The 25,511-nt window shown below is 43.0% G+C and overlaps 1 protein-coding gene across 4 annotated transcripts; it reads right to left on the bottom strand.

The window, feature by feature from the left end:
• Positions 1 to 211: 211 nt before the first annotated feature.
• On the bottom strand, positions 212 to 24,634 carry DHRS9 (dehydrogenase/reductase 9). Of its 4 annotated transcripts, XM_081334565.1 has the most exons (7): positions 24,612 to 24,634; positions 16,063 to 16,223; positions 7,630 to 7,858; positions 5,692 to 6,037; positions 3,611 to 3,869; positions 2,407 to 2,570; positions 212 to 689 (listed from the first exon to the last, which is right to left on the bottom strand). In XM_081334565.1, the coding sequence occupies exons 3-7, from the start codon at positions 7,636 to 7,638 to the stop codon at positions 463 to 465; spliced, it is 1,005 nt and encodes a 334-aa protein (XP_081190691.1). In that variant the 5' UTR covers positions 7,639 to 7,858; positions 16,063 to 16,223; positions 24,612 to 24,634; the 3' UTR covers positions 212 to 462. The 4 variants fall into 4 exon arrangements, with proteins under 4 accessions (XP_081190691.1, XP_081190693.1, XP_081190692.1 ...); XM_081334567.1 differs by lacking the exon at positions 16,063 to 16,223 and having other exon boundaries at positions 24,612 to 24,630; XM_081334566.1 differs by lacking the exons at positions 16,063 to 16,223; positions 24,612 to 24,634 and adding an exon at positions 17,374 to 17,445.
• Positions 24,635 to 25,511: the final 877 nt, after the last annotated feature.

The following is a 25,511-nucleotide window of genomic DNA, read 5'->3' as shown; positions in this document are numbered from 1 at the left end:
ACACACATACAGGGTGAGCAAAGATTTTGTTTTGCTTCTGTTGAGCTCTTGCAATATCACTTTTTGCAAAGCACATAGTACTTTTAACTGCCTTTGTGTTTTGTTTCTTTCTAATGAGCTCTTAAAATACACAATTATTTCACTGTCCTGCCGTAATAGAGTTTTCCAGGTTTTGACTGATCGATTGCCTAAGGCGTATTTTTGTCAGCAACTGCTAGTTCAGCCTTAACAACCATCAGACAATACAGATCATGTTATTGTCTTAATGCCAGCAAGAAATGGGATCACCCGCACTACTGGATGCTTATTTGCCTGAACGTTGGAGTATTTATCTTCATTATTTAAGCAAACACAACTTTCGAAGCATGTATGTGAACTGGTCGTTTGAACTGGGTAACAAACAATGGCCACAGTACAGTCAGTTCTTCCCCTGGAAACTCCAAGCAAACAAAGGAGGAGATCTTATTCTGAGTTTGGATTAAATAGCCTAACTTTGTTCTTCATGAGCACATAGTCCTGGATAAAGATGGGCATCTTTGAGAGAGGAATCCAAAAGAATTTAGCATCTGTGCCTGCGCTGTAATAAGTCTTCGGATGTTTGCTCATTACGGCATGTTCCATGCACCTCACAACCAGTGACAGGTCTGAATTCTGGCACAGCTTGACCAATTTTTCTTTCTTTATTGCATCTAGGGAAAGAACAAAAGGGAGAAGAGAATATTTTCAGTAATGGGATTCAAGGCTCTTGATTAAGTAGTTTGGTGTCATTATGATTATGATTCTAAAATATGAAGCAGTAAAGATAAATTGTATTGCATTGTTACATTAAGTACATACAGATACATACAGTATTAATAGAGCTAACAAGATCTGACAGATTAATGCATGGTTTTGTTCTCGTAAACTACAAAGAATATTGATAATATGATTGGACAAGAGGGAGAAAGAGTATTTTACACTTCATACACACTGTACACACACACATACCTTGCAGCTGAACAAAATTATTGATGCCAAATTTAGATGGGGTCCTTACTAATGATTTATAGAATTTTCTGGCAACTTCCATCTATAGCCGTGCTGATACTACAGTAATAAGAATAGGAGTATAGCAAGGTGATGATTATAGGGCAGGGGTAGGCAACCTTGGCTCTTTTATGACTCGTGGACTTCAACTCCCAGAATTCCTGAGCCAGCCATTCTGGGAGTTGAAGTCCACGAGTCATAAAAGAGCCAAGGTTGCCTAGCCCTGTTATAGGGGATAGTAGAAGATGTTGTGAATTATTATAAGAAGTGGCAGCTAAGGAAAGGCAGTGAGCACCTAGATAATTTTAGAGCCTGGAATTCATACAGTTGAAGTCCACAGTTCTGAAGTCACTAAAAAAGCTGAGAAAGCAAATAAAGAATAGGCACCTGTGGCAATAACTATCTACATGACCAGCTGGCTACTCAAGAGTGTAAACCATTTTTTAAAATAAAAATAATTTGTCATGAATAGCCTCAACCTAGATGCTAGTGATGATCCTTCTACTTGTTCTGTTCCAGCCTACGACCGTCCCAGTTTACTTCAAGGACAACCCCTTTTTTCTTTTTAAATCAATAGGCTGGAAAAAACCAACTCAAATTTATTTACAGTTCCAAATAATAAAGTCCTTCAAACAAAAAAGCAGCAGAATATTTTCCTTAACAAAAATAAATGATTCAAACCTCAAACACGAGTCAAACAGGAAGATTAGCAAAAACAGACCAGGATTTTCTTTGGATTTCTACAAACAGTTGCCTTCAGCAACCAGCACCGCCCACACCTTCCCCTTTTATTAACAGCCCCAAGGCGTGACTTTTCAATGCCTTCTCCTCCTTTCGCTGAGTTGCTTCTTAGACTTCCTCTGGTCTGCTCTGCTCAACCGCCTTCTGCTTCTAGCGTCTCTAAACAGATTCAGCTGTGATTCCTCTGATTCTGAACCCTCCTTCTCACACAGCTGAGCCTCATAACAAAAACAACTGGATGGGCCAGGGTCTTCCTGCCACTGAAAGTCTTGCAATGCATCAGAGCCTCCCTCCGACACTGAAGGCTCTCCAAACCCCTCCTCCTCCTCCTCCTCCTCAGATCCCTCGGACTCAGCTGCTGGGAGCACAGGCTGACACAGAATCACAAGACTACTGCTCCTTCCGTGAAGGTGGACTGTGGGGCTCTGGAACTTGGGAAGTGTTATGATAGTGTTATGAGAGTTAACAAGGGTGGAGAGATGGGGAGGCCATAGAGAACAGGATTTCCTCATGGATGAAATGGGAAAGAGGGCATTTAAATGCTCACCGCATCAAAGGCCCCTGCTGAACCAAGATGGGGCAAATTCCCCTGACAACTCCAAAGTTTCTTTAGGCCCTTGGAATCATTTTATAGCTTACCTTCCTTGAGGTAATGTTCACCATACTGCCGTTGGATGGGGGGAGGAAGGCTATTCCAAATGGCCACTTTTTCTTTTATGACCCGGACTCTGTCAGAGAGCTCTGTTTTGAACAAGCCAGGTTGAATACAGGACACTTTCACTCCAAAGGGGTTCATGTCCTGTCTGAAAAACAAGAAAAGAGGTCAACAGCAACTCAGTAACTTATTACACTAGAAGGACTTTTCAGAGAGAGAGGAAGCATTGCTGATATTTGGTAGCTCCTGGTCCAACTAACAAATGTGATTAAATAGCTACTAAAAGTCATGACCTTTCACGGTTTGATGATGGGAGATTGGATGATGGCAGCAGCAGTTTGTGAAAACCTATGCTTTTGACTAATATTTGCTTGTCAAAAAATGTGCTACAAGACTCTAGATTTGCACAATCTAGATCAGCATAGTCTAATACAGAGGTCCCCGACCTTTTGGGCACCAGGGACCGGTTTCATGGAGAGAGGTTTTTCCATGCACCGGAGAGAGTATAGGTTTGCATGCTGCTAGCATCCTGCAGATGGGGAGTCACTGGTTTGCACGGACCGGTACCAATCCACGGGCCGGGGGTTGGTGACCCCTGGACTAATACATAGTGTCCTCCTTTAACGGCTACTGCTGAATCTGTGTCTGCACATTGTACTGGAGTCCCAGAGGTGCTTTTTCACAAGGCAACTGGACTTTCTTGTTTTTCTTTGAAGACGTTTCACTTCTCAGCCAAGAAGCTTCTTCAGCTCTGCTGAAGTGAAACATCTTCAAAGAAAAACAAGAAAGTCTAGTTGCCTCCTGAGAAAGCACCTTTTGGATTACTATGACCGGGATGACCGACAATCTCCATAGACATTGTACTGGACTGCACTAAGGCAGGCTGGATATTTCTTAATATTTAAAACTTTCTCTTCTTCCTTGGGACAGCCATTTTCTTTCCATTTTCTTTTCCAATAGATTTCGGAAAAACAGTCCTCTCCCCAAGCCAGACTTTTCCTGTCCTCATTCTTCCTTTTGCCATTACTTTACAAGTAAGTGAAGATTTTAATGTATGTTAAAGCCTTGACCCACTTATGCTGAACCATTTATAGATGAGTCATTCATAAAGCCGAATGACTCTATAGGACGCTGACATTACAGCAACTCAGACTGGATTGAATCTTAGGCACGATGAACTTGTCTCACCTTAAATTGTTGGTAAATGCTTCTGCTCCATATTTGGATGGACAATAACCACCTGAACATATTGACAGAATGCCACCGACGCTGGTTACGTTTACTATTCTTCCTTTGGCTTTCTTCACCAATGGGAGCATGTTTAATGTAACGTTTATGAGGCCAAGCAGGTTGATTTCAATGGGTGCTCTAAAGTGCTCAATCCTCAGCCAATCGGTGGGTGCTGATGGTCCCATGACACCAGCATTATTGATAAGGCCCCAGAGACCTGCAAAGAAACAAAGGAACAAAGCCCACAAAAATTATTATATCTGAATATATTAAATAATGTTCCAGGCATTATGAAAAGCATTAAGAAGGTGGGTGTGCACACAAATACATATACACACACACACACACACAATGTTGCAACAATCATAATCCAGGAATATAGTTTTCACAACACATAATCTGTTTAATCCTGAAAAGGATTAAAAGGATATAAATGAACTAGAAGACTGAAAATCAAGTTCTACTATGAAGAGTACTGCAGAAAGCTGCCATAATAAGTGATGCTTTGGGTCCGTGCAGCCAGGTATCACTTGCATTAACTGGCAGTGGCTTGCCACAATTTTTTGTAGCCCTTCCTGGAGATGTCAGGATTGATTCCAGAGGCAAAGCAAAATCTCTGTCACTACTGTTTATCCTGAACGAGAGATTAGGGGAAGATGCCCAAGACTGAAAGGCTGTTAGGCCAAGGAGAGAAAAATTTTTCAGACAGCCAGAACTAAGACATGGTAGAGGGAGAGAAGCTAGCTAAATGTTAGGAGGAGCTGCCCAAGGATGCAAGTTGCTTGGCAGTAAAAATATTGATTCTTTCTTGCCAGCACAATTCCCAAACTGCTTCCTGGACACAATTTAAGGCAGTGTTTCTTTACCTCAGCAACTTTAAGATGGGTGGACTTCAATCCCAGAATTCCCCAGCCAGGCTGGCTGGCTGGGGAATTCTGGAATTTGAGGTCCATCCATCTTAAAATTGCTGAGGTTGAGAAATGCCGATTTAAGAAATTGGTGTTAACCTTTAAACATCCCCTAACAGCTTAAAATCTAAACATAAGAGAGATCACCTATGTGATTTTTAACTTTCCCAGATATTATGATATATATATAGGACAGGTTTTTTTTTGAAGATGCAACATTTACTGGTCATATACTCCTATTAGCCTTCAGCAGATAAGAACAGTTAAGATATTTTACTGGGTTTTTAATTTTTTCATTCTTTTAAATTTTATTTTACATCTTTATTGTTCCAAATATTCCATAAGTGGAAAAGCAGGATAGACTAAATAAAATACTCACAAGTAAGTTCCGTTATGTTCACACCACATTACCACTGAATTATTTAATCAATTTATATGGCTGTCCTCACTGCAACAGCAACTCTGGGTGACTAAGAAAGGGTTAAAACTCTAATATAATTAAACAATAATAAATATACATGATTGATATGTTAATCCTTTTCTGTAATCTTTAAAGCATGAAGCTTGAAGAGAGGGAGGAACAATTATTTCTCTTAATATAAGGCGATAGATACAAAATACAGTGGATTTGTTGGCAATATGTAAGTCATTATTCTTATGCCCATTTTACAGAATCACCACTTCAATTAAATGGGATTTTGCTTAATAGAGTTTCAGTTGGACTGCCAGGGCTGAAGCTTAGCAAAATACAGAAACATATCCCAGAGGCATCTTGTTTATAGAAGAGGACAGTTTTAAAATTCCCTATGGTTTAGGGCAGGATAGTTGCTGTTGCCACATATTGTCATAAAACTGGCCAACAACAGCCCTACTCCAGCCTTTTGGAATGCCTTGGGGGGGGGGAAGTCCAACAAAAGCAGCAGAATAAATTCCATCAGCTTATTCTTTCCTGTGCTCCCGTTCCTATCATTCCCAACCAGCATGGACTTTGACATAATTGGGGTGAAGCAAAATTTCTCTCGTGTTTATAACCCCATTGGTATGCATCCCATAAAAGTGCTGAGGCTCACTTCTCCACTCTGTATTTAGTAGGCAGAGAGAAACATCCCGGAAAAGGATTGAATTGCTTACCACGTTGTCCTACTTCCTTTTTAACTTGTTCTGCTACTTGCTTGATATTATCTGAGTTTGTCACATCCAGCTGCACTGTCTGGAGGTTAGCCGTCGACTCCTCCTTCAGCTCCTTTGCTCCCTTCTCAGTTAGGCAACCAGCAATCACTTGAAATCCTCGCCTATCAAAGGTCATAGCTGCCAGCTTCCCAAATCCAGAGTCACAACCAGTGATAAATATGTATTTCCCTTCGGGATCCACTTCATCTAAATTCTCTCCATCTCTCCATTTCCGCCATAAAAAGATGACGATTAACCACAGTACCAAATGGTACCACATACTAAAATTGTACTCATCACTTTCCTCCTGAAATAAATATGAAAATAGAATTGCCCCAGGCATTAACTTCATGTCTTTCCCTTGACCCTGCACTTCCACAAAGGAATAAATATGAAGAGAGGACCATGTCTGAGAGGCAGTAACTTCTTGTGTAAAACCCACAATTAGCTAATGCCTTTATTATGATTATTTAAAATGAGACCACAGGTCACACAAGGATTTCTTTACCAGGCAAATAAAAAACAGCAAGTGGGGGGGAAAAAGTCAGTCAATCTGAAAAAGTACGCTGGATGCTATAGTGATGAGTTACGTTACACAGATCAGCATAATAATCTGAACGTTATTCATGATAAGGGGAGGAATGTGATTTTGAACCAGATTGTGCTGATCCATTCTGCTCATCTGCCCTATATTAATATTTCTACTTTGTGGTTCAATTCAGGCATACAGATTTTTGTCCAATCATCTTCCAAACAGTGCTGCACATATCACACTATGCCAGGGGTGTCAAACTCAATTTCATTGAGGGCCACATCAGCATTGAGGTTGCCCTCAGGGGGCCGGGTGGGGATGGCCAGGGTGGGCGTGGCCTACTGGGTGGGCGTGGCTAGAGTGCGTATGGCCTACTGGGTGGGCGTGGCCAGCTCTACATCATTTGCATCAAGGGTGCCTATGGGGGCCTGGGCAGGAATGGGACAGATCTGAGGGTCTCTGGCAGAAGGAGGGTCTCTGGGCCAGGGCCAAGGCAGTGGGGGCCGTTCCCTCACTGTTTCCAGGGTGGCTTCGCGGGCCTCATGAAACCACTTTGCGGGCCGGATCTGGCCCCCGGGCCTTGTGTTTGACATGTCTGCACTATGCCGTAACATGGACCGTTGGCTTGTGGCATGAACACAGACAATGACATTTATGACATTTAGAGTGGCATAAAATCTCAACTAAGTCTGGCTTATTCAGTACATCATATTTAAGCAAAGCAGACCTTAGCATAATATGCAAACATACGTTGGATCTATTCTGTACTTCTAATCCATGTCCTGGGACTAATCCACCTCTAGTATATTTGAAGGCAGAAAGTCATTGTCAGTCATTATCTAATTCACACACAGCACTCTGTGAGAAAGATATCCCAAACAGGAAGTCAAGCTAGAATTTCTTATGCAGTGTTTCCTGGGGATTTCGCAAAGGAACTTTGGTTCAATGATTCACCTATCAATATCCAAGGCCGGAGTTCTACATAGTTCCTAGGCAACTGTTAATCTGGACTTTGTTCTTCTTATTTGACCCTGATTTCATAACAATCGTAAATATAGACTTACTAGAAAACTAAATAATGACGTATTTCAATAATCCACCCTGCCCAGGAATTTTTACTCTATAGGTAAAAAGGTAGATAAACACCTATGAGACATCTTTCATCACTAGTGCTTAAAGCCAACCCAACATCACCTGAGAAGACAGCCTAAGACTTTCCTTTTTCCCTTTGTAAACAGACTAAACCATGGCCATTGTCTCCCCTTTCATGGCACCCCAAAATCATCCCCCTCAGAGAATTCTCAGGGCCAGATGGGAGAGAAGAACAAAAAAGATGAAAAGAGAAATATTCATCTTTTAACACTTACCTCAGCCATGTTGAGCTGTGATTTAGGTAGCGGGGTGTCTATTTAGTATGCTTTGTCTAAACCAAGAGGATGCCTGGGCTTCCCTTGTCAGGTTACTTCCTATTCTTTGAAGAACCCATCTTAAAAGCGGGACATTGCAGTCACAGTGTTGCAGAACAAAACTGGTGGATGTGTTTGTCTTCAATTCTTCAGTAATTCTCTTCACACGGATGTTGTTGAACCGGTTAACCTAAGGGTGCATTAGTAACAGTACACATTATTATTTGTTTGGCAAGGTCACATATAAGCTGTAAGTCACACACTGAAGACAAATTTTATTTAAAAAACTTTGTATGTCATTTTTTTTTATTCTAAAAACCAGGAAATTGGCATTAAGATATATTACCTTCTACCTTGAATAAACAAATTAGTATTCTAGCTATTTTTTCCCCACATGAATGCATCACAAATTATATAGAAAGGGTTTACGTACCACATTTCTACACAGCCTTGTAATATTGGGAACATTTTTTTTAAATTAAATTTCTGCAATAAAACAACGATTTAAAAATAAAACCGAGAAACATTTTGAACACAAAACAATAGTTAAAGTGCATCCTTGATTGGTTTCCTTTGAGCATACTTGGTTACAGATTCACCATAGCAAATATGTTGTTTCCCCATGTTAACTTAGGAGGGTGAAAGTTACTGAAGGTATCTAGAATAAAGGGTTTAAGGCTGATGAAGGCCAGCACTAAAAAAACCTCCCTTTTTACAGCCCTGTAATCCCTTAATTAGGGGTAGAGTTGGGGTGACTAGATACCCTTCCTGACACCACACGGAGTTTGCAGTAGATATTTTTTTCTTTGCCCTTAGGAGAGAAATATCTGCTGCTACCTAGGATTGAACTCTCAACCTACCGAGTGGGAGGTGAGCATTTTTGCCACTAGGTCCCCATGGCGCTCTGACAAAGGCTAGCACTCTAGAACTTAAATAATTAAGGCAAGTTTCTTGGCTTCATTACATCATCACATTTGAAGGGGCAGTTTTGTAAGTACAGTACAACAGACTTTGCCTTTCTTTTCCCCTAGAGAGGAAGAGAAGAAATATAGGAGTGGGAGAAATTACAATAAAACGCACCATAGCACTCCTACACCCTGGTGCCATAACATTTCTAAAATAAAAGAAATAAACAACAACACCCCTTCATGGATTACTGCCTTGTCATGGCGAAGGGGCTTGCGTAATTCAATGAAGCTATGAGCTATGCCGTGCAGGGCCACCCAAGACGGAAAGGTCATAGCAGAGAGTTCTGACAAAACGTGATCCACTGGAGAAGGAAATGGCAACCCACTCCAGTATCTTTGCCATGAAAACCCTATGGACAGTACCAAAAGGCAAAATGATATGATGCTGGAAGATGAGACCCTCAGGTCGGAAGGCGTCCAATATGCTACTGGGGAAGAGCAGAGGGCTAGTACTAGTAGTGCCAGAAAGAATGAAGCGACTGGGCCAAAGCCGAAAGGACGCTCAGCTGTGGATGTATCTGGTGGTGAAAGGAAAGTCCGATGCTGTAAAGATTTTTTCTCCATAGGAACCTGGAATGTAAAATCCATGAATCAAGGAAAGCTGGACGTGGTCAAACAAGAGATGACAAGACTGAACATCGACATCTTAGGAATCAGCAAACTAAAATGGACAGGAATGGGTGAATTTAATTCAGATGACCATCAGGTATACTACTGCGGGCAAGAATCCCTCAGAAGAAATGGAGTAGCCTTCATAGTCAATAAAAGAGTTCGAAAAGGAATACTGGGATACAATCCTCAAAATGACAGAATGATCTCAGTTCGAATCCAAGGCAAACCATTCAATATCACAGTAGTCCAAGTCTATACCCCAACCACTAGTGCTGAAGAGGATGAAATTGACCGGTTCTATGAAGCCCTACAGCACCTGATAGAACAAACACCAAAAAATGATGTCCTTATCATCATGGGGGATTGGAATGCTAAAGTAGGAAGCCAAAAGATAACTGGAATAACAGGCAAGTTTGGCCTTGGAGTACAAAATGAAGCAGGGCACAGGCTGACAGAATTTTGTCAAGAGAATACGATGGTCATCGCAAACACTCTTTTTCAACAACCCAAGAGACAGCTCTACACATGGACATCACCAGACAGTCAACACAGAAATCAGATTGACTATGTGCTCTGCAGCCAAAGATGGAGAAGTTCTATACAGTCAGTAAAAACAAGACCAGGAGCTGACTGTGGCTCAGATCATGAGCTTTTGCTGCAAAATTTAGGCTTAAACTGAAGAAAGTAGGGAAAAGCACTAGGCCACTCAGATATGAATTAAATCATATCCCTGTTGAATATACAGTAGAGGTGACAAATAGATTTAAGGAATTAGATCTGATAGACAGAGTGCCTGAAGAACGATGGATGGAGGTTCACAACATTGTACAAGAGGTAACAACTAAAGCCATCCAAAAGAAAAAAAAATGCAAGAAAGCAAAATGGCTGTCTGGGGAAGCTTTGCAAATAGCTGAGGAAAGGAGGGAAGCGAAAGGCAAGGGAGAAAAAGAAAGATACACCCAATTGAATGCAGAATTCCAGAGAATAGCTAGAAGAGATAAGAATGCCTTTTTAAATGAACAGTGCAAAGAAATAGAAGAAAACAATAGAATAGGGAAGACTAGAGATCTCTTCAAGAAAATTGGAGAGATGAAGGGAATGGTTCATGCAAAAATGGGCATGATAAAGGACCAAAATGGCAGGGACCTAACACAGGCAGAAGAGATTAAGAAGAGGTGGCAAAATTACACAGAAGAACTATAGAAGAACGAGCTTAACGTCACTGATAACCATGATGAGGTGGTCACTGACCTCGAGCCAGACATCCTAGAATGTGAAGTGAAGTGGGCCTTAGGAAAGCTGAGCAACAACAAAGCTAGCGGAGGTGACAGTATTCCAGCTGAGGTATTCAAAATCTTAAAAGACGATGCAGTAAAAGTGTTACACTCAATTTGCCAGCAAATTTGGAAAACTCAACAGTGGCCACAGGATTGGAAAAGATCAGTTTACATTCCAATTCCAAAGAAAGGCAGTGCCAAAGAATGTTCAAACTATCACACCATTGCTCTCATTTCACATGCTAGTAAAGTTATGCTTAAAATCCTACAAGCTAGACTCCAGCAGTATGTGGATTGAGAACTACCAGAAGTACAGGCAGGATTTCGAAGAGGCAGAGGAACTAGAGATCAAATTGCCAACATACGCTGGATCATGGAGAAAGCTAGGGAGTTCCAGAAAAACATCTACTTCTGCTTCATTGACTACGCTAAAGCCTTTGATTGTGTGGATCATAACAAACTGTGGCAAGTTCTTAAAGAGATGGGCATACCAGACCATCTTATTTGTCTCTTGAGAAACCTATATGCCGGACAAGAAGCAACAGTGAGAACTGGACATGGAACCACTGAGTGGTTCAAAATTGGGAAAGGAGTCCATCAAGGCTGTATACTGTCGCCCTGCCTATTTAAATTATATGCAGAGCACATCATGAGAAAGGCAGGGCTATATGAATCAAAAGTTGGAATTAAGATTGCCGGGAGAAATATCAATAACCTAAGATATGCAGATGATACCACTCTAATGGCAGAAAGTGAAGAACTAAAGAGCCTCTTGTTGCGGGTGAAGAAGGAGAGTGCAAAAGTTGGCTTAAAACTTAACATTAAGAAAACCAAGATCATGGCATCCGGCCCTCTCAATTCCTGGCAAATAGATGAGGAAAAAATGGAGGTAGTGACAGATTTTATTTTCCTGGGCTTCAAGATCACTGCAGATGGGGACTGCAGCCATGAAATTAAAAGACACTTGCTCCTGGGGAGGAAAGTCATGGCAAATCTAGACAGCACACTAAAAAGCAGAGACATCACCCTGCCAACAAAAGTGCATATAGTCAAGGCTATGGTCTTCCCAGTTGCAATGTATGGCTGTGAAAGTTGGACCATAAGAAAGGCTGAGCGCCAAAGAATTGAGGCCTTTGAACTATGGTGCTGGAGAAGACTCCTGCGAGTCCCTTGGACTGCAAGGCGATCAAACCGGTCAGTCCTAGAGGAGATCAACCCTGACTGCTCTTTAGAAGGCCAGATCCTGAAGTTGAAACTCAAATACTTTGGCCACCTAATGAGAAGGAAGGACTCACTAGAGAAGAGCCTAATGCTGGGAAAGATTGAGGGCAAGAGAAGAAGGGGACGACAGAGAATGAGGTGGCTGGACGGAGTCACTGAAGCAGTAGGCATGAGCCTAAATGGACTCCAGAAGATGGTAGAGGATAGGAGGAACGTTGTCCATAGGGTCGAAATGGGTCGGACACGACTTCGCAATTAACAACAACAACAACAAACAACAACAGCAACTTTTTTCTGAAAACAACTACAGGAGCTTGTTCTACTGAGTTCCTGTTCCCATGTGTGTGCCTCAGGGAGTTTCATTTACCTATCAACAGGAAGTTCACTAAACTCCTTCTACTCCCAAAATTCATCAAAAAGAATAATTTTGTATTTAACAATGCTCAGGTTTTGCATTCCTCTATTAATTTATGAAAGTACACCCATGTGTCTTAAAGAAATGCCTTCAGTTTGACAGCATTGTGGGCAGCAAAGGGATTTGCAAATACATTTTAAAATACTTTTAAGAACAATTGAACAGAACTGTTTCTTTCTTTCTTCAGGTGTTTCATTTTGTAGAAATGGTATACTACCACTGGCTTGCTACACTGATGGCCTTGCTCTCTCTAAGCATGCTCACAAGTCCTAGATGTTGTGACACTAACATCAGGTGAAAATCAAACGCCCTCGCTTTGTGTTTTAAGGGACAACTTTACATGCTTATTCAGATTTTTGGAAAGGGCTGAACTGCTGAGATCTGTAATTCCTTCAGATTATTACGGGTTCTCTGTATTCTCTGTACAGTATCACTGCATTAATGTAGCCAGGTTCACAAGTTACAAGTCTTTATACAAGAGTATCAATACGTCTGGAGAAGGTGGAAATAAATTCAGGAAACCCAATTACATTCAGACTTAATAAAGGAGAATATTTGCAGCTCAGGATTGACACGAGGGGTCCTTGATGCTCTCTGAGCTTGCTTGTTTTCTTGCAGACGTTTCATTGCCCAAAGTAGGTAACATCATCAATGTTGAGCTTACCTAGTTTGGGTAATAAAAACGTCTGCAAGAAAACAAGCAAGCTCAGAGAGCATCAAGGACTCCACATTCAGACCTTGTTGGTTTAGTTTCCAGAGAGAAATCAGGAGCTAGCAGGACATGAATTCTCATGGGGGGAAAAAATGGAAATCAGTTTACCTTCATGGCTATTTCATCTGTTGCTACTTGCAACTGCAGGGATTCCTATTAATTGACTTTTTGGTCCTCCAGGGCAATGGAAAACCAAGAGTGAGCTGTAGTTGCACAAGCATGCTTTCCCATCTTAGGAGAACAATCCCAAATGTACAACCTTTGGCAAAGTGCACCTATATAAAGAAATACATTTACGTTCTTTAGACAGTGGGGCAGTTCTCCTAATTTTGCCAATCTGGCTAAGGGGACTCACAGAAAAACACTGAAAAGAAACAGAGGACTTAAGTTACACCGTGAGCGAATTTTGGCCTGATATTTAAAGGGGCCAAAATTCCCAAAGCTAATGTTGGCCGAAATGATTAAATTCAGTGGCGTAGCGTGGGGGGTGCAGGGGGGGCCGGCCGCACCGGGCGCAACATCTGGGGGGGGCGCATTAGATGCATTTTACTTTAATTACATCAGTATTTTCATAACAAACAATACATGTGCTTAGGGGGTAAGGGTTTCTTTAACTAATCTAGTGGAAGAGACTCGAGTGCTAAAATCCATGGGTTAGGGGGCGCAAATTACTTGCCTTGCCCCGGGTGCTGACAACCCACGCTACGCCACTGATTAAATTGTCCAGGCTGATTGTATTAACTACATCCAGGCTCTAGTCATTAAGTTTTTATCCTACCATCAAGAGCTTCCTGCCATACTCAAGTTTGTCTCAGTCCAGATTTAAGGAAGGCAGGCAGGCTAAGTGTCCAAGGAAGAGCTGAGTTTTTCTGAACATGGGGATAAAATGACAGCAAGTCCTTCTACTCTTCTAGTTTAAAAGAAGTACTAATTAATATCCTCCGGTGATTAGATTAACCCCCATGATTCTTGATTTGCTGTGCTGTAGAGGTTCTCCTGGATTTCAGGAGCCTGAGACTCTAAGCAGAGTTTAGTGATGACACAAATCATGGCTTAGTGATGTCACAGACCACATACATTCTTACAAAGCACCACAGAGATCAGAAAGCTCAAGGAAATCAACCAATTTTATTCCTAGAAACACATATACAGGCAATCCCATACATAGCAACGTTCTTCCTCCAAACTCCAAAATCTATTTTCTTCTAACATACTTAATCCAGAGTCACTCCCAAATAATGTAGCACATTCTCTCTGGAATTGTGCCTGGTTACTAATATCTCCTTTAGGAAAGGGTTTCAGACTTGGCTTTCTGACTTAGCCTTCTTAATTGTTTTAGTGATGCTGTGTCTGTGTCTGTGTGTGTTTGTGTGTGTTTGTATGTGTGTGTGTGTGTGTGTGTGTGTGTGTTATTTAATTATCTCAAAGTTGTTTTTCCAAAAGGCAATTGAACTGTTTTTGCCTTGAGGAAGATGTTTCGCTTTTCATCCAAGAAGCTTCATCGGTTCTGGCAGGATTAGTTCTGACAGGATTGGAGAGGGGGGCTTGCAAGGATTGTATTTCTGGTAACCAGATGACTTAAATGAAATGTGATACTTCCAGTCCCATCCCCCAATCCTGTCAGAAGTAATTCTTCCATCACCCCCACCATCCTGCCAGAACCAATGAAGCTTCTTGGATGAGAAGTGAAACATCTACCTTAAGGAAAAAAACAGTCCAGTTGCCTTTTGAAAAAAGCACTTTGGAGAAAATTATGACCTGGGTGACTGAGAATCTTCACATACATTGTTTATGTTTTCAGTCCGGTTCTTTAAACATTTCTGTATCTTATAGTGCTGTTAGATGCTATGAATATTTTTGTTGGGTGGAAACATGGGATGCAAATTACTATTACCATTCAATTCCTTTTCCCCCCCTTGTCTCTATTTTTCTCACTACGATCTATGTATTTTTTGATGTCCCCCAAATATTAACTTATCCACTTATCCAGACAAAATATAAATACATATTGTTGTTTAGGTGGGGAGGAATGCCATACATTTTATCCAACATTGCGGGCGGTTACTTTTGAAAGGATCTGAACTGTGAGAGTACAAAAAATAGAGAACGAGGCTGCTTAAATTACACACAAAACAAAGCCAATAGCATGGGGGTAAAATTGAGATTATAGTGGCATTTTACATAACGAATGATTACAATTATGTTATATATAACAAAGGCAATAAGATCTTAAGTCAGGTGCTCGTATCTCAAGACACAAGCAGCTTCCCCTCCCCTACCACCCAATTCCCTCATAAGCCTGAAGATACATTTATTCAGCTGTACTGTATTAAAACACAATATCAAGAAGGATAAAACATTTTAAAAACATAACAAGACGATCTTGTTCCATTCTCAACATCTCACTTGCTCACTGTTGTTTTTTTCCTTCTTTTTTTCGCATCGTGACATAAAAGGGGGCACAATGGCTCAGTGGTTAAAGACCCTGAGCTTGTCAGCTGGGAAACTGACAGTCTGGGTTCGAGACCCGAGCACCACATGATAGAGTGAGCTCCTGTTCCTTGCCCCAATTCCTGCCCACCTAGCAGTTCAAAAGGATGCAAACACAGGTAGATAAATAGGCCCCACTTCAGTGGGAAGGTAACAATGTTCTGTGTGCCTCAGCGTATAGCCATGACTGTGGAAAATGTCTTTGGACAATTCTGGCTCCCTCAGCTAAGAAACGGAGTTGAGCACTGCTCCCTAGTGTCAGACATGACTGGATAGGGGAAACCTTTACCTTAGCTTGACTGACACCAGGGGAGTGCGTCTCCATTTGACTTAGCAAACTACACAATTCTGCTATGCCAGGTGTTAAGTTGTGGGCTCTGATGAGCAGGAATGAAAACACAAGGCTGAGTACAGAGAAACTCATTCTTTATTCTCGCTGGAACTGTACTTGAGCTTGAGCCGCACCCGGCCACAATATATAGCCTAGCCCTACGGAAGCAGCCAATAGGATTGAACCCGCGGTTGCCGCCTGGGGCTGACCAATTGCAGGACCGGAGACGGCCTGTCTAGGTAGCTGGGGAGCCGTTAGCTGTCCAGCAACACACGTGGTGATGATACCACAAGCCCAATACATAACACCAGGTTCACAGTCAGCACTACAATCTGGAGCGTCACCAGCTAAAGCCGAACAGCCAATACCTGAAGCAGGAGACCTAAGATGGATAAGTGCTTTATCCCTTCCTTTCCTTTGCTTGTCTTGCTGCTGCTGGTGCTTCTGCTGCTATACTCCACACCTCCTTCTCTTCTAGCACAATCAAAAAGGTGTGGAGGAGGCAGAGTTCATGGTGGAAAGGTGTCTTCTGTTTTAAAATATAAGGGAAGCACAGTGTGTGAAGTCTAAAGTAGTGTCTTTAAGAGAGCACCATCTAAACACTGATGTGGTTGCTCACACCATCTGCACAAACCTTGAGTCTTTCAAGCTCTTGAACAGAGCAGAGATTGGCAGGTCGATCTGAATTCCAAGGAATATATTTTATTTATTTATTTGTTTCTATTTATATACCGCCCTTTTCCCGAGGGACTCAGGGCGGTTTACAGGGCAAATTAAAACATTTTGGCAGGGGAAGGCAAGGGATCAGCTCCAATGCTTTACAATCGGGTTGTAGTTATTATTTCACCTTCTTTAACAGCTGACTTAAAACCAGACCTAAGAATTTAGAAGACTGCTGTCCAGGGCCGGTCTCATCAATTGTTATACTGAGGCACCCTCCTTAGATAACAAGCATGAGACGCTTTCTCCTGAGAATGGCCTAATTTCAGTCCAATTCTGAAATTTGCTAACATCATATAGCAACATCTAAACACAGATGCATTGATCAGATCTTTATCTATGTAAAGAGTGGGGGGGGGGAGGGAGAGAAAGAGACTGACCATGGTCACCCAACAGGCTTTGTGCTTGAGATTGAAATTAGAATTCCTTCTCTTTCAGTTTACTTGCCTGATGCCTCTTAACCACTACACCAAACTAGTATTTTAAAGGAGGAGATACAGTCTTAATGGAAAGACTGATGCAACAAAAACAGCTAAGCAACACTCTCCAATCATTTCAGGATACTTCTATTTTGAAGCTACTTGTCTTCCTTTTATTTGGCATGTTAAATAACGGCAATAGGGCTCTTATTCCCATTGATTTTCTATTTTTGAAGAAATACTAAAAAAAATACAACAGTATTTCTAGTGATTACAGAATGGGGACACCACTCTACCACATCCATCACTCGTTCCTTAATTTTTGTATTCTGTGAAATGCATTATAAGTTATATTTTAATAAATGTAAACTTTTCAAAAGGAGCATTTTTTTAGTTAGTTTGCGATAAAGGAATTAAAGGTCCCAAACAAATCATATATGGCCATTTAACCCACAAGTTGGCCAATAATTAGCTTGCACAGGCACTGGTTATCCTATAGCAATAAGTAAATTTTTATATCAGAAATAAAATTGGTCTTACCTTGTTAAAAAAAAAATACTGTGGGTATGTGCCGTAAATGGAAAAGCTCTTGAAGTCACAACTTGTTTAGAAGAGTGTCCTCACTCCTCCAGGTTGGAAACATTAAAACATGAATTATGGTATCACGAGAATTATTATATAACTCATGGATTATTATGAGTCACAAAATAAATATTAGCAGCATGTGTCAGAAGCAATAATCTACGTGACTAAAGCGTTTCAAGAAAGTTCTTGGGTTTTTCCCCGGCAACCTTAAATAGTAATTGCACCTTTATTCCACATCAGAATGCCTTTTGCTCATGACACTATTGTTTAAACTAAGGAGTTTCCTTGTGAAGATGAAATCCCAATAAAATAATACATCTGAAAGTATTTCAGTGTATTTAGTAAACAAGGAAGGTGTCGTAATTGTGACCTTTTCTCAGAATTTCACTTTCCTTTCAGAGAAGCCATTTCTACATTCTTTCTAAATTCTTTTGCCATATGTTGCAGGAATTTACAAATATTTACAAATATTTTTCTTTAGTGTGTGTGCTGTATCTCAGGTTCAGCTAAACGCCTTCAAATTCCCTTTCCCACTGTACAAACAAGGCTGCCATAAACAATTGGCAATGGGGATTTTTGGGAAAAAATAATTAAAAAAAGATGTTAGCTTCTAAGGGCCAAAGCAGCAGCATTTTAAGAGGGAAGGAGGTGGCAACACTTTTAGCTGTTTGCTTTAGTTGTTTAAGAAGTAGGTTAGATGTATTAAACCTAGCACAGGTATTATACAAATATAGTATATTATTTGGGATGGGGGTGGGGGTTTAATGAGAAAGTACCTTGCCGAGGAAACTTAGTGCATGATTTGAAAAGCTTTAAAGAGATATAAAACAGGGCCTAGGAATATTTTAAAAAATAAAACCAGTTGAATATTGGCTAATCCTGCTGTGAGACAAGCTTTGACCTAGACCAGGGGTAGGCAACCTTGGCTCTTTTATGACTCGTGGACTTCAACTCCCAGAACTCCTGAGCCAGCATAGCTCAGCATGGAAACCTTTCCCTTTTCCCTCAAGCATGGCTCGCTCAGGAATTCTGGGAGTTGAAGTCCACGAGTCATAAAAGAGCCAAGGTTGCCTACCCCGACCTACACTGACAATAAAAGCTTTACAGTTAACCCCCTTCATAAGCTGGTCGGGTTTTCAAGGCCTCCCCCACAGGTAAAAGCTAAGACCTTTTTTATTTGTCCAGAAAGAGATAATTCTGCAATATATGAAACAAATGGATAAAGCAATTAGATGCTTCCTCCTCACGTAAGTAGTACCAGCAATTATGAAAAGATCTCCCACATAACGAGGAAGAGCCAATCAACTACTTTACAGCTCATAGGTGAACCATATGAAACTCAGTGACAGTAAAGGAAGGATTTTCCGTCCCTATACTAAGGGCTTTAGATCCGCATGCACTGCTCGCTCACATGTTGGGAAGGAAAATTTGCCTACGCTGATTTACTGGCTTCAGAAGCACTGTGTTTTTTGCCTTCTCAGAGCAACACAGTTCATAAATTAGCTATGGGCTAACCGGAACTTGGGGAACAGATTAAGTAACAAGAAATGGGTACCTGACACTACACAACCTTAGACAGGAGTTCTTCGTAACAGGGCGGAGAACCTGGAATCAAGACTGCAACCTAATTCGGTGGGCTACCATTTTAAGACCGAATGAGGTAACCAACTCACGTGGGGACACAGCCAAAGTCGGAACCTTCTGGAAGTTGCTGTCCAAGAGCAGCTGTTGGCTAACAGACACATGACTGATTGCTAAAAATATGCCTCAAGTGCCCTAAACCCTTGCATGTTGCTACCAATGAAGTTCTGGTGCCAATATCTCTCATTCTAAATATAACACGAAGTTGTGTGGTTTACTTGGGTCCAAATGCAATGCAATAATCAGAATCAGAATCTCTCTCTCTCTCTCCTCTCCCTCCCTTGAATCTGGAAACAGCGTGTCCACATTTTCCCCCTCTTTTGCTCGGAGGAACTGTTGTGCAAATCAAAATTAACATTCTGGCAGAAGTTAGCTGCTTAATTTCAGCTTGTTACATTTCTGCTTCTCACTCAGCAGCAATAGTGCAAATAGGGAAGCGGGATTAATACTTAGACCATTGGGTGGGTGACTTTGACACATAATATTTGTTTATTCTTGCACGTGAGCTAAACATGTAATCTATTTCTATTGGAATACCATTTCTTTGTTAAAAGAAATGCCTTTAATCAGTGCTTTTTTTTGTAAAAGAAAAAGGTGCCGGAACTCACGCATGTCATACAGCCCGCCTTGCCTACCCTACAAGGTTCCATCCAAAAAAGGTGCCGGAACTCCGTTCTGAGCGTTCTATGACAAAAAAAGCCCTGCCTTTAATGGACATAACATCTTAGATACACACACACACACACACACACACACACACACACAAAGAAAACCATGTCCAGGACATCTAAGGAAGCAAATGTTTGGGGTTTTTTTAAAAAAATCCTGGTTTCCAACATGATAAGATATATGCGTCTGCAGGTGAAGAAGGCAAGGGAAAGATAGATGATGAAATGAGCTTTGCAACATTATGATACCAGTGATGGGATCTACCTACCTGCATGTAACATCTAGATTCAAACAGAGAAATCTGGGGTGTACTTGATCATATCCCAACACAGATATTTACCATTTTGCACCATCACAATTTGTACTGTACACCAAAGTTGTGTAACTGCACTAATGTGGTTTTTGTTTTCCCATATCTGTTATGGAGAACCATTTTGGGGTATTAATTAAGATACCAGGCTAGCATACTGGAAGACCAGGAGTTATACTGTTGCTCTGGGCACAAAGGGGCAGTGCTGCGGCTCAGTGGTTAAGACACTGGACTTGGCAGCTGGAAAGCTAGCTGCCCAGATTAGAGACCTGAGCACCATGGGATGGGATGAGCTCCCGTCCTCGCCTTAGCTCCTGCCAACCTAGCAGTTTGACAGCATGCAAATACGAGTAGATAAATAGGTACCACTTTGGTGGGGAGGTAACATTGCTCCACAATGTCACGCTGGCCTCATGACCACGGAAATGTCTTTGGCCAGCGCTGGCTCGATGGCCTTGAAACAGAGATGAGCACAGCTCCCTATAGTTGACAACGACTGGCACAGTAAAATCCACAGGGACTCCTTTACCTTTTTTACTTTTGAGGCACAAAGCCAGCTGGGTGACCTTAGGCCAGTCACTTTCTCAATCAGCCCTAGAAAGCAGGCAAGGGCAAACTGCTTCTGAAAACCACAGGGACTTGTCCAGGCAGTCACTAAGAGTCAACATTGACTTGAAGGCATCAAAGGGAAAAAAAAATCTGCTAAGCATTGTCACTAGTATCCATAGGAGATGACATGAGTGCAGGGAATTGCACAGCATTAGGTGCCAGAAAATCCTAGGTGACTATAGGCACACACACGTATCCAGACAGACAGCTTGTTTAATGTGCTTTCCACAGCTCATGAAGTGGCACAAGATCATGGCAGCATAATTTGCTCTGCTCCACTGCCTCAATAACAAGGCTGGACAGTGATGCCGTCTTAGCAATTTACTGCTGGAGAACTTAAGGGGGAGCGGTTGATGATTTCCCTGCCTGCGTGAAAACCCTGAATCATTCTCCCTCACGTGGACTGTGGGTGAGGCCACTACCGCAAATAGGGAGAACAGTGGTTTCAGGCCTCTGTTGGAGTTGGGCACTATATACCGTACATTCAAATAAATAAGAATGTTTAAATGTAAATCTTGCTCCAGCAATCTCACTGCAATTAACCCGCCAAGATCAGTGGAGAAAGCAGCAAACCTGGGCTTTTCTAAGAATTCTGAGCAACAGCCAATTTTCCTTCCCAGATAGAAACACCAACCCCAAGATTAGCAATAGCAATAGCCCTTAGACTTATATACCGCTTCACAGTGCTTTACAGCCCTCTCTAAGCAGTTTACAGAGTCAGCGTATTGACCCCAACGATCTGGTTCCTCATTTTACCGACCGCAGAAGGATGGGAGGCTGAGTCAACCTTGAGCCCCGTCAAGATTGAACTCCAGGTTGTCGGCACAGTTAGCCGGCAACACTGCATTCTAACCACTGTAACCAAGGCTCTAAGCAGAGACAGTGGCAGACAATGCAAGCACTTTAGAGGAGTCCTGGTCTAGTGGCCCTTAAGATCCCCTACTGTACTTTCCTGCTGCTGCAGCTCCTCTTTCAGGGAATAATCAGTCCAGCGATGGCATCCATGGAGGAAAGTTGGCAGTGACCAGAGAAGAGAGCTTTCTACAGTAGCTGAAAGCAACTCGTAGAAACTGAGCCGGTGTTCTGAACCAGCCTGCTACCGGCCTTGCAGAAAGGCAACCCCTGTACAAACGGCAGAGGCTGGAGAGCGTCTGAAGCTGGAAGGCGTCTGCCAAGATTTATTACACAAACAACAGAACAAGAAACAAAACACTGGAACTGTGATCCTCAAACGGAGCGGTTGCTTTCAGCAACCAGCCCTTCCCCAAACACTCCCTTTATTAGAGTTCAGGGCGTGGCCTCCCTGTGCCTCCTTCCGAGGAGTCCCACAGCCTTTCTCTGCTTGTTCCTGCTTGACTGCCTCCTGCGTCGGGCGTCCTTGAACAGGGCCAGCTGTGGGTCATCATCATCCGCACTGTCGGGCTCGCGCAGCTGAGAAGAGGGCCCTGGCTGGGGGCTCTGCGAAGCCTCCAAGCCATCATCAGCACGTTCGTCTTCAACACCCTCCTCCTCCCCCTCGTCTGAGTCATCCGAGACATCCGAGCCGGCTGCCGGACCCACAGGCTGGCCCTGAATCACAACAGCCGGTCCCAGCTCCTGATGAATCATTAGTACACCAGAGTGGCATATGGGTACTCTTTGCTTAAATGATGGCCATTTGTTCAGCAGCAGAGGTCCATGAATGGTACTTTTACCTGATCCTCAAAGTTACAGCATTTACAGCGCTCCTCCAGTCCATGATCAAAATTTGGCCACTTGGCCGCCTGCCCTCATTTACAACCACTGGGTGTGCTTTGGTTTCCACCATAATCTAATCACCCCACCTTTGCCCTTTTGGCTTCCCTGTGTTCCTCCGCCTCTCGCCGCCCAGCATTTTGTCCTGCATCACAATGAGCCGTGGTTGCGCAGTGGTTAGAATGCAGTATTGCAGGCTAATTATGCCGACTGCCAGCAGTTCGATTCTCACCGGCTCAAGGTTAACTCAGCCTTCCATCCTTCCGAGGTTGGTAAAATGAGGAGCCAGATTGTTGGGGGCAATAAGCTGACCCTGTAAACCCCTTAGAGAGGGCTGCAAAAGCACTGTGAAGTGGTGTATAAATCTAAGTGCTTATTGCTATTGCCATCTTTGCTACCTGCGCTCCACCTCTCCTGCCACCCTACATTTCACCTTGCACTTTGCTGCCTCTGCCACTCTGCCCTACACCTTGCACTACTCCACCATGGACTCCACTGCCCTTGCTGTCCCCAGCTGCCTCTTGTTCTCTTCCTCCTTCTCCTGCTGCTGATGAGAGGTGCCCAGCCTGCCCTTTGCAATTGGGTGTGCAAGGCCTTCCCAAGGACGGCCAGGATGGTGGATGCAAGACATGGAGGTGCAAAGTGCAGTGCAGGACAGCCAAATGAGCAGAGATGGGGGAGGGGAGATAGGTGGGTGTGGGCAGCTGAAATGCAGGTGAGCATAGCAATCAAATGAAACTGCTTCATTTAGAAATTCCAATTCCAATTAGAGTCATGAAGCAAGGACTACCAGTATATAGGGCATATAGCAAGGCTGGTGGAGGGAGAAGGTGCAGGATACGACCTTCACATCAAGCTGGAAAAACCCAATTAGTTGGCCTTGGCTATGAGCTAGGAACGAAGGGAAGGCTGGATGTGACCTTAAAGCAGGGGTCTTCAAACTTGGCCCTTTTATGACCTGTGGACTTCAACTCCCAGAATTCCTCAGCCAGGCATGCTGGCTGAGGAATTCTGGGAGTTGAAGTACACAAGTCATAAAAGGGCCAGGTTTGAAGACCCCTGCCTTAAAGAATTACAAGCCAGATATCTTCCAGCTGAAGTGGAAGGAGGGATCAGATTAACATAAGTCCTAATTTAACTAACCTACCCATATAATATACTGTACTGAATTTATTTAGAATTCATTTTGGTTTGTTTCCTTGGTGGCTTAACATGCTGTGTGCACCCAATTAATTTGGTCAGTTTCTAAAGTACTGTGTCATCTCAGAAAAAGGATTAATTCAATAACGAAGTTAAAGAGCTTGTTAATTTAGGGCTTTAGTATATCACGAAGACCAGAAAAGTGCAGAGTGAAGTATAGATATGGGTATTGTGAGAAGACAAGTACAGAAAAGATGCACACAGTACCCAAATGATTAAAAGAATATTATTGTTCAGGCATCGGTACTAGTGTGTAATAAATGAAGATGGCAAAAAGTGGGAGAGAAGGTGGAAGCACAAACAAACGAAGTTAATTTTAGAAATTATTTTGTGGTCCTCTACAATACAACAACATTCTAATAGAAGAGATTATAGGTACATAAGGTTTGAAGTATGGAGTCCTTGGTGCTCTCTGAGCTCGGCTATCGCTTGTAGATATTTTCTAGCAGACTAGGTAACGTCTTCAGAACAGGTTACCTAGTGCACTAAAAAAAAAAAACCTCTGCAAGTAAATAACCAAGGTCAGAGAGTACCGAGGATGCCATAAATTAGGTCAGGGGGTGTCTTCAAACTTGGCCCTTTGATGACTTGTGGACTTCAACTCCCAGAATTCCTCAGCCAGGCACGCTGTCTTAGGAATTCTGGGAGTTGAAGTCCACAAGTCATAAAAGGGCCAAGTTTGAAGACGCCTGAGTCTTTTCAGAGCTCAGGCTTGTAAGACGCACGGTGATAATTTGGCACCGAGAAAGTTGTGCTTTCCAAACTAGCCACTTTCCAGCCACCATTTCTTCAATGTCCGATTCCGATACTTGCAAACACCCTCCGGATGAACATCCCTTTGGGATAGAGCCGCGGAACGGGCGGGATGGCAACAATCTCTTCACGCACGCGGAGAGGCAGACTGGGTCGCGTTGTTCCTCGGTTGTTTCTCAAACCAAGTTACTTGGGTTACGGAAAGGACCTGTCCTCGCGGCTTGCTAAGGCTCTCTGACCCTAATTAAGATACGGAGAAGGGAGGGAATGGGCTTACCTGCTCCGTTCGCTCCTCTCCACTCATCTCAAGACCTCTGGCTCTTTTTAGAGCAGGCTCTTACTAATCTAGAGGAAGACTCGGATATTTACGGGGAATGGAGGAAAAAGCTTCCTTGACAGCGAGGGGGTCACGTGGAGAAGCGGGTGGGCGTGGGGCGCCTCGCCCAAACCTCAAAGAAAGGAAAAAAAGGAAGTCATCTTTGCAAATCTTGGTACAGCCACCGTGTTACAACTGCCTTTCTTATTAGCAGTACGTTTCGCTGCTGCCCTAGCTGTCCTTCACAATTTCCTTTGCAGCCTTTCTCGTGAAAATAAATTGTACAGTGTCGTCTTCTGTCAGGAAAAGGATTAATCCGTGAGGGTTCTTAAGTGGTAAAAAAAAAAAAAGCTTGAACAGTGTAAAGGTAAAGGTAAAGTTTCCCCCGCACATGCATGCTAGTCGTTTCCAACTCTAGGGGCCGGTGCTCATCTCCGTTTCAAAGCCGAAGAGCCAGCGCTTGTCCGAGGACGTCTCCGTGGTCCAGTGGCGTAGCGTGGGTTGTCAGCACCCGGGGCAAGGCAACCGGAAGCGGAAATAGAGGGGCGGGCGGGCGGTGACGTCACGGCACCGCCGAAAAGACGCGCCCCGCAGCGGCGTAGACTTTCCAAGAAGAGTCGCGCGCATGCGGGATGCTTCCGGGTCCCTCTCGAGGGCGGCTGGGCAGGGCTCTGACCTGCAAGAGCCGCTGCATTCAAGCTCGCACGTGAGCCCCGCTAAATAAAGCCACGCATGCGCACGAAGCTAGGCCGGCCGGCCAGTGGGTCCGTCTTCGCTCGGCCAAACCTGCCAGGGCGCCTGCGGGGCGCTTGCGGTTGGCCTGAGCCTGGGTGGAGAGTTGGCCGCTTCTATTTATTTTAT

The sequence above is a fragment of the Vipera berus genome (genome assembly GCF_964194415.1).
Source record: "Vipera berus genome assembly, chromosome: 1".
Taxonomy (NCBI): domain Eukaryota; kingdom Metazoa; phylum Chordata; class Lepidosauria; order Squamata; family Viperidae; genus Vipera; species Vipera berus.
This window is presented reverse-complemented; position numbering and strand designations above follow the sequence as displayed.